General features: G+C 37.2%; 1 protein-coding gene across 5 annotated transcripts in view; it reads right to left on the bottom strand.

The window, feature by feature from the left end:
• The window catches only part of WDR17 (WD repeat domain 17), a 47,061-nt gene that overhangs the window by 20,585 nt on the left and 13,827 nt on the right, over positions 1–12,649 (bottom strand). For 3 of the 5 annotated variants that reach the window (XM_069013752.1, XM_069013753.1, XM_069013754.1), the window contains 8 exons: positions 11,036–11,287; positions 10,165–10,287; positions 9,643–9,830; positions 8,221–8,389; positions 6,144–6,235; positions 1,885–1,967; positions 887–973; positions 13–177 (listed from right to left, as the gene is read on the bottom strand). In XM_069013752.1, the coding sequence (XP_068869853.1) occupies positions 13–177; positions 887–973; positions 1,885–1,967; positions 6,144–6,235; positions 8,221–8,389; positions 9,643–9,830; positions 10,165–10,287; positions 11,036–11,287 (1,159 nt within the window). The remainder of the gene's footprint in view (positions 1–12; positions 178–886; positions 974–1,884; positions 1,968–6,143; positions 6,236–8,220; positions 8,390–9,642; positions 9,831–10,164; positions 10,288–11,035; positions 11,288–12,649) is intronic. The other 2 variants (XM_069013755.1, XM_069013756.1) reach the window with 1 other exon arrangement.

The raw sequence follows: 12,649 nt of genomic DNA, 5'->3' as shown, positions 1-12,649 counted from the left end.
AGAAATACTAACCCGTCATCAGAGCCACTGCAGAGGATTCCTTCTCTGAGAGGAGACCACCGTACATGAAACACCTTTGCAGTATGCCCAGTGAAAACCTTCAGTGGTTGATCAGAGCTGGTTGCCAAGTAGTAAACACGAACGTTTTTATCCTCACAACCAGTAGCTATCATATCTCTGCAAAATAAAAACAGCAAAATCACAGATGGCCAATGCCTTTTTAAATTAAAAAAAAAAAAAAAAGTGTGATTTGCAACTATGTTTTTAAAAAATAGCATATTTTTGCTTCTCCTTCATCTCTTCAAGATGTAGCTATTGATAATCCAATTAAATAAACTAAATCAGAAAAAAACCTGATAAAGATCCATTAGTTGCAATGGGGAATAGTATTTGCACTACAGTATGACCATGCACCAAATACACAACTATTAATAGATTGAATTACTATATAACTTTTTTTTTTGACACAAAGTTCTCATGTCATTTTTAGGAATTATCTACAAAATTTACATATAATCATAATGTATTTACTTGTCTGCTACATCTTCACCTTAGCAGCTATTCCAAGGACACCAATCTAAAACCCTCGTTCCTGGTTTTGAATGTCTGTTTTTTTCTCCCACCCATTATATATTCAGCTAGATAATTTTTTTTCTCTCATCAATATTAAATGATCTTCCTTTGAAAGTTAAGGAAGTTCATGGTGGTCAATGAAATATACTACTGGGAATAAAGAGCTGCTATAGGCGTATCTTACTGTGGAACAGATAACTTCAGAGTTTTACTATCACAGTGAATATCACATTCTAGATAACTTTGTGGTACTTTGCTGGTAATCAATTTAAATAGTAAATATTGTCAATTCCTTGGGTTAATTTTTACTTACTTGTTGTTTTGACTCCAGTCACAGCCAAACACTGCAGCTGGGTGTTTGTACTTATGAAGAACATTGCCATCAATGGTTCGAATAATACTGAAACCAATTACAATGTATTATTATAAGCAAAAATACATTCTGAGTAGGCTATCCAAAATAAAGTTTTATTCTGTGCAAATAAGCCAGATAGCAAAAAGATATACAAAAAGAATAGGAGAAATAGCCACAAATAATATCAGCCCCTCAATTACAACATCTAACTGGATGTTGATTGGACAACATCTAATTATACTTCATTATCTATGTTTCTTCAGAGGGGCTTTAAAGACATTCACCGTAGTACCTCTATTGTGAAAGGATCCCCATAGCCCAAAATCAAAGTTTTAGTCATGGCTTTAAGGTACAAATAGATCTTTATGAATTAAAAAAAAAAAAAAGAAGTTGATTGTTTTCTAAAATTTCTGCTCATTATGTTTGAGCTGGAATGACACAGGTAGCAGAGGAAACTAATGAAGAAGGGTTTTTTAAATGTACTGAAACACAATATATGCAAAATTGGTCTCAATAGATATTCATGTGTTTTTAGAAATGAGTTATTATACTCCTGTGATAGTACACTGGTAATTACTTCATTCTAAAATAGCACTTTTTAGTCCTTGAAACAAAAAACTAAAAAACTAAAAAAAAAAAAAAATTAAGACAAGCAAATTGGATGGCTTTTGAAAAGTGTCCTCTATAGATAAGAAACATAGGAAGATATTCTGGTCCAAATAAAAATCAGTACTTAGTTTTACTATTAGAGTGTCTTAGACACTATTCCTTTGAAAACATTTGCTTTTTTTTTTCTTAAAATCATGAAAAACATACCCTAACAAGTACAGAAGACTAATATAATTCAAGTCTTGTCCAGTGAGAAAAGTTTTATAATTAATTACTGAGAATACTGTCAAAATTTATGGACTGGAGAAGTGCATTTAGCAATTTTTTTTTCTTCCAATAACACTCACCAAAATCCATCACTGCTGCAGGTTGCTATTCTTTTGGAATCTTTATGACTCCAGGCAATGCAGAAGATTCCATTCTTTCCATGCTTCAAAAAATGCAAAATACCTATCAATAAGAAATAATTCACCCCTTTTTCTCTCATCTATTGACTCATCTTTTTTACTTTATTCCCCTATGGGCTGCAGACCTTTTCTCCCAGTACAGTATACTGTACAAAACCACATTATAATGAGTACCCAATACAATTGGATGTTTGAGAATCCAAGTCCAAAATATCAGGAATATGGAGATAGGTAGTTGTCCTGGGGTGAGTGTAAGACACTGTATTCCCTATCATCTGCCCTATGCCAGACATGAGTTCTGTGCCTTTAAAACTATTATGGGAGAGGGGGGAGAGCTGCTGGAATTCTTTCAGCAGTTTGTGTTCAAAACACAGATGAGCTTGCTGGCTTCTCCTGCCTGGCTGCTCCACTTCTGCAGCAGGGAAGGGTTACATTCCTTTTGCCTTTTGCCTTTTAGCTAGTTTCTTGTTTGTTAGCTAAAGTACGGAGCCCTGGGACTTTGGCTTCTTCTTCTCTTCTGGACTGTTCAACAACACCAGAACATCATCCAGGAGGCCCTACACACCGGCCCAGAGGGGCCCATGCTGAACCCCAGCTCTGGAGAGGAGAGAGCCCCTCCCACAAAGGACTCTGAAACCTACCCAGGGGTTCTCTCCATCGCAAGAGGTTTTATTATTTAGCATTATTATTTTTTCCATGCCTGCATGCATGCTCTTTTGCTTGTTAAATAAATAACTTTTTTTCACTTTCCTCTGAGGAGAATTCTTTCTGAACCTGGTGGGGGAGGGAGGCAGTAACCTACTTTCTATGAGAGGACGTTCATTTCGGACATTCCTCCGAATTTATCTCAAACTGGGACAGTTGTAAAACTGCTGTAACCTCCAGGATCCAAGAGATAAAACTGGGTCAAGCTGAAGAATGTGCAATCCCTAACTATATAAACCTAAAGCTTAAATAAAGAACACAGTGGACAACCAAGGGGGACTTTTGGGCCTTGGGACAACTGGTAAAGCGATGTGAAGCACAAGTTGTGTTGTCTTCTGTCCTGCCAGTTGCAGGGAATGATGGGGCAAGAAACAGGAAGATCATGCAGATGAACATCCGGATTTGATACTGGTGTTACCAGCACAGTTTTGGGCGTTTTGATCATGGGTCAGTTTAGACAACACCAAGCCTGCTGGCAAGAAATGGGGTCCACCTGTCTCAAAGGAGAAAAAGGACCTTAGTTCATGAGTTCATAGGGCTCACTGAGAGACCTTTAAACTAGATTGGAAAGAGGCCAGGGCCAGGCTTGCCAGAGAGAAGGTGTAGGGAAGAAGAGAACAACAGAAACCACTCTAGTAGCATAAGGAGGCTTAAGAGACAATACCTGGAGCAAGCACAAGCAGCCAAAGACATAATCACTAGACAGGACTATGGGACATCCCTTTGCACCTCCACTGGGATGTGGAAACAGTCAAATACTTCTATAAAGTGCCCGTACCCCAACACACACAGTATGGGGAGCAAACAGGATGAATTAGAGATCTATGTGCAGTCACAGGCCTTTGACCACACTGTGAATATAGAGACACAGCGGGATAGCTCGCATGACTGGAATGCTGCCACAAAGGCTACACACTGTTTAGGAAAGACAGATCAGGAAGTGACATTGGTGGAATTGCCCCATCTGTGAGGCAATACTTAGGATGTATCAAGCTCTGTCTTGGGGTGGATGATGGGCAAGTCAAAAGCTTATGTTTTGGATAGTAGACACTGTTGTGGGTGTTTGCTATAGGCTGCCTGATAGGGAAAAAGAAGTGGATGAAGCCTTCTATAGCCAGGTAGAAGCAGCTCCAAAGTCACAGGCACTGCTTCTTGTGAGGCACTTTAATTACTCTGACATCTGCTGGAAAAGCAAAACAGAGAAGCACAAACAGTCCAAGAGATTCCTGGAAAGTGTGAATGACATCACAGGTAGTGGAAGATCCCACAAGGATCTTGTGCTGCTTGAACCTCATACTAACAAACAGGGAAAGCCTTGTGAGAGATGTGAAGGCTGGGGGCAACCTTGGCTGTAGTGACCATGAGACTGGAGTTCAGTATCAGGCAAGGTGGAAGCAGGGCAGCAGGTAAGATACAATCACGGACTTCGGCAGAGCTATCTTTAGTCTCTTCAGGGATTTTCTTTGAACAGTTCCATGGGAACATGCCTTGCAGGGAAGAAGGGTCCAAGAGAACCAGTGATATTCCCAGATCACTTCCTCCAGGCTCAAGAGCAATGCATCCTGATGAGCAAGAAATTGGGTAAAGGGGGCAAGAGATCTTCGCACACTGGAAGTGTGGACCGGATGAGTGGACAGTGAGGTGGGTTGAGAACTGGCTGAACAGCAGATCCCAGAGGGTTGCAATCAGTGGCACAGGATCTAGTTGGATGCCTGTCACTAGTGGTGGCCCCCAAGGTTCCACACTTGGCCCAGAATTGTTTAGTTTGTTCATCAGTGACTTGATGAAGGGGCAGATGCCTCCTCAGCAAGTTCAGTGATGATACAAAAGCTAGGAGGAGTGTCCAATATCCCAGAGGGCTCTGCAGCCCTTCAGAGGCACCTTGGCAGGTTGGAGAGATGGGTAGAGAGGAACCAGCTGAAATTCAACAAAGGCAAATGCAGGGTCCTGGGGAGGAATAACCCCAGACATCAGCACAGGCTGGGGACAACCTGCAGGGCAGCAGCTCTGTGGAGAAGGACCTGGGGGTCCTGGTGGACACCAAGCTGTCCATGAGCCAGCAGTGTGACCTTGTGACCAAGAAAGCCGACTGTGACCTGGCGTGCATTAGGAAGAGAATTCCAGCAGGTCAAGGAATGTGATCCTGCCCCTCTACTCAGCCCTGGTGAGGCCTCACCTGGACCGCTGTGTCCAGTTCTGAGCTCCCCAGTACAAGAGAGACATGGAGCTCCTGGAGAGTGTCCAATGGGGGGCAAGAAAAATGATTTCTCTTACAAGAAAAGGCTGAGAGAGCTGGGCCTATTCAGTCTTTAGAATTCACAGCTGAGAAGTGATCATCAATATCTGTCATTATCTGAAGGGAGGGTGTCAAGAGGACGGATCCAGGCTCTGCTCAGTGGTGCTGAACAATAAGAGGCAATGGGCAGAAACTGATGCATGGGAAGTTCCAAGTGAACATGAAGAAGAACTCTATTGTGTATGTGGCCGAGCACTGGAACAGATTGTTCTGAGAGGTTGTGGAGTCTCCCTCTCTGGAGATACTCCAGAGCCATCTGGACACAATCCTGTGCCATGCATTCCAGGATGTCCCCTGCTTGAGCAGGGAGGTTGGACCAGATGACCCCCTGTGGTCCCTTCCAACCTTATTCATTCAGTGATTCTGAATAAAGGTTAGTTACTTGTTGGAATAATGAAGTTAGTGGGCATGAAAAATTGTGGTATGAGAAAATTTAAGTGGGACCTGTATCAGATATTTAGTAGCACAAATACAAATATCAGTGTCAGAATCCCAGAACTCCTGAAGGTTTCTGCTTGTACCTCTCCTCACTCCTTCACCTCTCTTCTTAAAGAGCATCCCTTGTACATTGATACAGATCCTACAGTTAAATAATTATGCCTGTATAATCTGACAATCACAGCTATATACTAGGAATACACAAAATAGTGTAAAATACTACAGCATAGCATTACACAGCTCCTTCTGCCAATAAAAATTATGCTATTATATCAGGACTTAAAAATGCCTGGATAGATTTCAGCTAATACAAGGCAAGCTGCTAAATGAGTCATACTGCTTAGTGTGCTGAAAAATGGAGCTTTATTGATCTAGACTTTAGGGACTGAAAGTTTCTTCTGGCCCTTATGTTTGAAAATACAGAACACAGTTTTTCTTTTGAAGCTGAGTCTGTATGTCCATATATGTTCACACAGTTAAGAAGGAATCAGCTATGCTTTTGCCATGCATCCCTACAGGACCAATTTTAAGATAACGGAGTCCATCTGGTGCTTCACCACTCTCATATCACAAATCCAGCCTGAGGGAGTAAAAATACTTCTGCCACACATGTAAACTGGCACACACATAATTCTATAGTTTTTTATACTACAGCACCTTTTAAAAACATATGAACTTTGGCCATCTCTAATTATGGACACTAGAGGGAATGACTACCTTACATTTCATATAGACAAAAAAAGAAGTAATCTCATCTTACCTCGCTGAATCTGGTTATAATTTTGCCTTTTCGTACATCCCAGATAAAGCCACCATTTCTGGATGTTCCACCTGCTATGCAGTTCAGATCTCCTTTAAAGAGAGATGTTTGTAAAATATTACAAGAATTATATAATCACAATATTGTCTGATGGTGGTTCTACTTTAAATTAAAGAAATGTAATATGAACAGAAGACATCAATGGCACATAGACATGAGTTTTCCATAGTTTAAGGCCAGCATTTGCTACTAAGTCACAAACACCAATTTCAATGAAAGTCTGACCTGTTTTTCTACATTCCTGATTTGAGGAATAGTCAAATAAAAACTGTATTGCTGTAAAAGTATCTTAATGCCTGCTGAAAGTCTTGCATGTAAGAAATTAATGATCATGATGCATATGACTCAAACTGAGAGATAATCTCAATGTTTCAAGCTTAAAATTGTAGCAACTAGACCATTTTCCTTTAAAGTTCCCTATGTATTAAGACAAATCATAAAAATGAGACAGAACATCTAACAGCATTTTGTTTTCTTAATCTTTCACCATTACTGCATCTAAGACCGTCAAGAATGTACCTGAATCTGTAACCACACTCTACAGGGTGGAAAATCTGAGTACAAAACTCCACAGTGAGAACCTGAAAATTCAGTTCAGGTCTAATCCAAAAGTCACCAAATTCTCCTCACCAAAGTGACTCTCTATCCTAATATAGCTATGCTTTTCATAAATAGCAGATTTATAGGAAAGTTTTGACTGTTATTTTATTCCAAGCTTCAGAGGCAGAAAAGACAATCTATGCAGGAGGAGTCTAACAAGGTAAATATATAAAATGGGAATAGACTCAGGTAGGAGAATGATGGGGGAGAAGAAAGAAAAAGGAGTAACCACTTTTTTCAAAGGTCTTCTGAGACCAAACAAATGGTGGCATGCATTAGATTATATATTAGGAACAAAGTACAAGGCAGATAGGAACTGTCTGGGAGTAAGGTGAAAGAAGCAGCAAAAGTTCTGGCTGGGAGGGACAGAAGCTTTTGGACAGGATGGTAAGGAACAAAGCTGAAGCACGTGCTTCCAATTTACGTTTTTTTTTAAAAAAGCAAAACCAAAAAGCAACAACCCCACACCCCTCCTCCAGCAGACAAACCATTCATTCTATGTGAGATACAACTACAAATTGAATTTAAACTTCAAAGCTAAATAACCAAACATAAGCACCATATTTCATATTGCCATAATTGCCATACAGCAAGGTAAATTATTTCTGAAGAGGAACAAGGTCCAAGAGACTCTCTGAAATGAAAAAGTGCAAATTTATTTCACGTATGCAGACTACATTAAGCTTCCCATCACAATATTTTTCTCCTGTCAGTTATTATTGAGGTCTCTTCCAGCTGGTGATTCTGTGATTCTATTTCTTAAGAGTTTAAAAGTGCAGGTGAGAACAGAGAGATGAATTACTTAGATGTTAAAGAAATGCATCTGCTGTCCAAAGAACTAAAACACAACAAGGAAGTCAACCTCTTGTCAACTCTTGACAACTATCAGAAGTGTTTTTTCAGGTACACCAAAGAGGGTTGCAGAACAGTTTTGAAAACAAAATTTCCTACTGACTCCAGTGATTTCTCTAAGAAAAAGCACACGCTTTGCAGAAAAGACACTTCCTATTCTAATAGGGTAAAATCAGAGTTCTTCAGTGAGTAGACTCCTACCCAAAAAAGAAAGAAAAACTAAATACATATGTTCCACTATTTCAGCCCAAAATATAAACTGAATTCCTTTAAGTAACTGCTTCTCATGCAACGCAAGTCATTTTGTCATTTGCATAATGACATGTTAGCAATTTTCTGGAGATTTCCCTCCCTCCATTCTGAGTATGAAATACTCGGAGCATTACTCAGAAGGGTAAGCTTCAGCAAGGTCTGAAGCATTGAATTCTTCTGGTTTCACAGACAATTAAGTTTTATTTAAACCTTATATGATGTCCTTCTATATAAAACTAATACTTTTATATGAGAAATTCTGCAGTCAATGCTAATTCAAAGAACATTTAGACATACAGCAAAATATTCTTACCTGGAGCCCAAGAAATGGAATAAATAACCCCCTCATTACCAGGAGATGTATAAACCGCTGATAAAGTATTTATGTCCCAAACTTTTATTGTGCCATCAAATGAAGCTGTAGCAAGAAGATCAGGGTTATCAGGTTTGAATTTGCAATCAAAGATGGTCTCAACATGTCCCTTAAATGAAACAAATATTTAATCCATTTTTATTACATTTGATGTTTTTCGTAAGTCCAACTCTAGATCAAGCTCTAAAATACATTGTACTTAATTTACCTGTCAGGTCAATTAAGAGTTCCAAAACCCCTCTATATTATGCCTTATCAGTCAAAATTAAATAGCATAAAATAACTTGGACTATAACATGCTCTTTCAGAGATTATTATGAAAACCAGAAAAATTCCTTCCTGAAACAACAGGTTACACAGTGCCAGGAACATGTTAGCATTTTCTGTTGAAACTAAGTTGCTAAAAAATTTAATTAGAAAAACTAAGAAAAAAATATTAATTTTTAAAAAGAGGAATAGTTTTTCCCTTTTGGTAAAAAGCACCTGACTGAAAAAATAAAGCTCTATATGTTGAACATGTTCCACAAGTTGTCTAGTACCCCACTGAATATTCTGTGTTCCTAGATACAGTCTATGCTCTATTGCAGCTTAAACTTCAATCCATTAGAGATTTCATGTATCAATTGGGTGTTTTCCAAGACATGCATTTGTAGAATTAAAATCTACAAATATATGAAACACAGGTATTATGTAAGAATTTATTTTAAGCCTCAGTTGCTTTATAGAACCAAACCCAATAAAAATGGAAAGAGAAAACCAACCAGCACCCTCTATTCAAACACATATGGGAGCACAGCTGAAAATTATTTGGGTGTTGTTTGTTTGGAGTATTTTTTCAATGAAAAAGGAAAAGAGAAAAATCCTCAAGAACCTCAATCACCAAAAACCTGGTGAAGAAGAGGGTCATCTAATATGTGTTAAATCCATTTTTGAATTTCAGCTTCAAAGAAAATTTAATAATTCAGTGTTTGTAATGTTAAACTGAATGCCTTCACCATATATCTCTCTGACTTGACTCAAACTTTCATTCTGAGTTATAGACAACCCTCTAGAGAAAATTTCTGAGCACACCATCAAACTAAAATTTCAGTTAAAAAAATAAACAAACAAAACCCAAGTCCTTAAATCTTTATCTGTGGTTTAAAAAAAACCTGTCAGAATACTTCCAACAGAATTCAGTCATCCGCAATAAAAGATTACTTTAAACTTCAGAACTGTCATTTTGTTTCCTAGAAATTTAGGCTCTTTTTAACAACAGAAACTGCTTTACAGTACTGCAAAGACTTCATTCTCCAGTTTTTTTGCTGTTAGAAGTGCATAAGACAAATAAACTTTCATTTCAAAGACAGAGATGAATCATACCAAATCTCTAAGGAAATCCCACTTTTTGGCTCCCATGTCATAAAGCCCCACTCCACCATCCATGAAGCAACAGACGGTATGACCAGGAGGAAGAGAAAATGCTTGGTTTTGGGTTAAAGTTGGAGGAGGAACAGCCTCACTTGTTGAAGATGTATGGTGATTTTTAGTAGAATACTCTGATGAACATGCTTAACAATACAAAGCAAAAGACAGCAAGAAAATATTATTTCTTATTTCAATAATAAGTAAAATTTTAAAGAGTAAAATGCTTGTATTCCTATAAGATTTAAAATAAAAGAAATTGAGAATTCCTGGATGAAGCCTGGCCTACTATAGAAGGACCTTATAAGGTGCTTGATCCTTTATGCATTTGTTTAGTCCACTAGCAGCAGAAGGTACTTTAATTAAGAACTAAAGAGCTGACCAACCTTACAGAGACTGATCTGGACATAACAAGACTCATAAATAAGATTTTCTTAAGTTACAGCCAGTACAATGAATAGCAATCAAAATTACACTTACACTTTTTCCTTGGAGGAGAACTTAGCACATGCAAGCCATGGAAACCAGTTTGCTTCAATTTAAAATTATCTATAGGTGTTGTACGTGAAACATTCCAAACACGTAACACACCAACCTGAGAATCTGAGGTTTAAAAAAACAAAACAAAACACAGAGGTATGAGTTTGAGGACTGATTTATGCAAAAATCCAACAATGAATTAAACTTCAAGTCTTAAGAAGAATTTTATAAGCAGGTACTGATAACTCCATAGAATCACAGAATAGTTAGTGCTGGAGAGAACCTCTGGAGATCATCTAGTGCAACATGCATGGCATCCTATTTATCCTCCATTTACCACCATGACCATATCACTATTAACAATCATTATTAAAACTAGCTATTTAAACATTGATAAATTCTATGGAACCTCTCTCATTATAAAATATTCTGCCAGTCTTAGTTTCCTTATTCATTAGCTCAACCTGAGCCATAATGTCTATGGCATAGAAAAAAAGAAAATAGATTCTTTTCCTCTTTTAATTTTCTAAATCTTTGATGTGACATCAATTAGTACAATGCATTTTTATTCCTATTCCCAAAGGAATTCATATATGTGTTGCTAAAGTGTGCATGAGAAAAATATTATTTAGCATTAAAAATAGCAGAAAGTCACATATTTAGGTAGCTAAAATTTTTAAAACATGTAAAAAGTGCTCAGTGTAGTTTTATTATTTTCTGGTTTTGTATTATGGTCTTTTTTTATAAAATTCATGTATGCTTCTACTTGTAAAAATGTTACAAAACAGAAAAATCAAACTTGGAATATCAGTTTTGAAGACTCAGTTCTGTATTTATTTTCTTTGTATAAATCAGGAAATAAAAGCCTTACCTCCAGTTATAAACATTCCGGGTGCACTAGAAACCCAGGCTAAACACTGAACAGATGCTGCTGCACTGGGAAAACTAAAAGTTGTGATGCAGGACAGAGATTCAGAATCAACTAGTCGAATACCATTATGTAAATTAGCAACAAGAAGGTAATCAGTTGACAAAGGGTCCCACTCCAGAGCTGTAACCGGATCCTCTTCATCTGTTCCTTCAAGAGATTCTGGTCTTAAGACATGTTTCTGATTTTTTGAACCTTTAAAGTGCATGAGAAAACAGATTATTTAAAAATTAAATCAAGTATATCCTTTCAATAGTTACAAGTTAATTGACAAACATAATTTTTTCTCTCTCATTGAAATTTTCACTAGCCTGCTCTCTTGTCTGCACCAGTGAAATTAATGAAGCTGCCTTTGCAGTACTTGACTTAGAGTATTTCTTTTTCCATCAGATTTGATTTTATGTTCAATACAGCAGAAAACAGAAACAGCTGTCAGGTTTATTAACATAATTTTATAGGAAAGGAAATTATGGTAAATCATATACCTTGTTCTAATAATTTCTATGAGTAAAGGCTGCAGCACAGCATAAAATAGAATCCATTTGAGTGTAAGCAAATCTGCACACCACAGCAAATACAGGCAAAATTAAGGCAGTATGAACGAGAAAACCACTGTGGCAGTAAAGGTTTTTCTGAACACCTTTTTTTCTTCTTTAAAACTATGTGTACAACTATAAAGTCTTTATAGATTCTGTAGCCATTAAATTAAACAGACCATTAAATATCTATTCTGACACCTACAAAAAGATGACGTATTTCACTTGATGATCCATATTATCAAAACTCACATTTTTTTAACATCATTATTTATTTCGCACTTTTATTTTTACAGCGAGATGAATCTTAGTTTTATAAGACAGTGTACAGTCCAAATGAAATAGTATATAATAGAATAAATGTATTTTTGAAGTGGTGATCTTATACTAGAAAAAAAAAATAGTGTTTTCTAGAAATAACAAATTGACATCTTCCATTATTCAGCTGGTACTAATTTTCAGTGCTGGTACTGGTTCATACACATTACATCTAGGCCAACTTTGTAAAATCAGGTACCAGAAATGGGAAAAATAATTTAAGACTGCACAACAATTAACAGCACAAACCAGTTTCTCCATTCCATTTTTTTTCACTCTTCTGAAGCATTGAGAATAACATCAAAAGTATGATAACTGCTTTAATTTGCCAAAAACTTGAGGATTCTCACTTTTTTAAACGTCCTCTGTTTACATTTCAGCTCAAATTTTTGTTTTACTGCAAGTCAACATTGAAATGAAAAACAAGAACTGACAACAAAGCTGAATTGTCATTTTCCAGTTAGCTATACAAGAACTAAAAGCAGTAAGTCCTCGAGTGATTGAAACCAGCCATACTCAAACACTTCAGCCCCAAGAAAGCACAATCAGCTGGTGGGAGAGTATGAGAGAGTATGTATCTAGGAGCTATTCAGTTTTACCTGTGTTTCAAAAAAAAGAGTCTAAAAGCAAACCTCATGAAAACCCTAATTGTTAAATTTTGTTTTCCATTAAAAGAAGACATGAACAGTATGAATCATGCAAC

The sequence above is a fragment of the Aphelocoma coerulescens genome, chromosome 4 (genome assembly GCF_041296385.1).
Source record: "Aphelocoma coerulescens isolate FSJ_1873_10779 chromosome 4, UR_Acoe_1.0, whole genome shotgun sequence".
Taxonomy (NCBI): Eukaryota; Metazoa; Chordata; class Aves; order Passeriformes; family Corvidae; genus Aphelocoma; species Aphelocoma coerulescens.
Note: the sequence above shows the minus strand (reverse complement) of the source record. Positions and strands in the feature narration are given on the sequence as shown.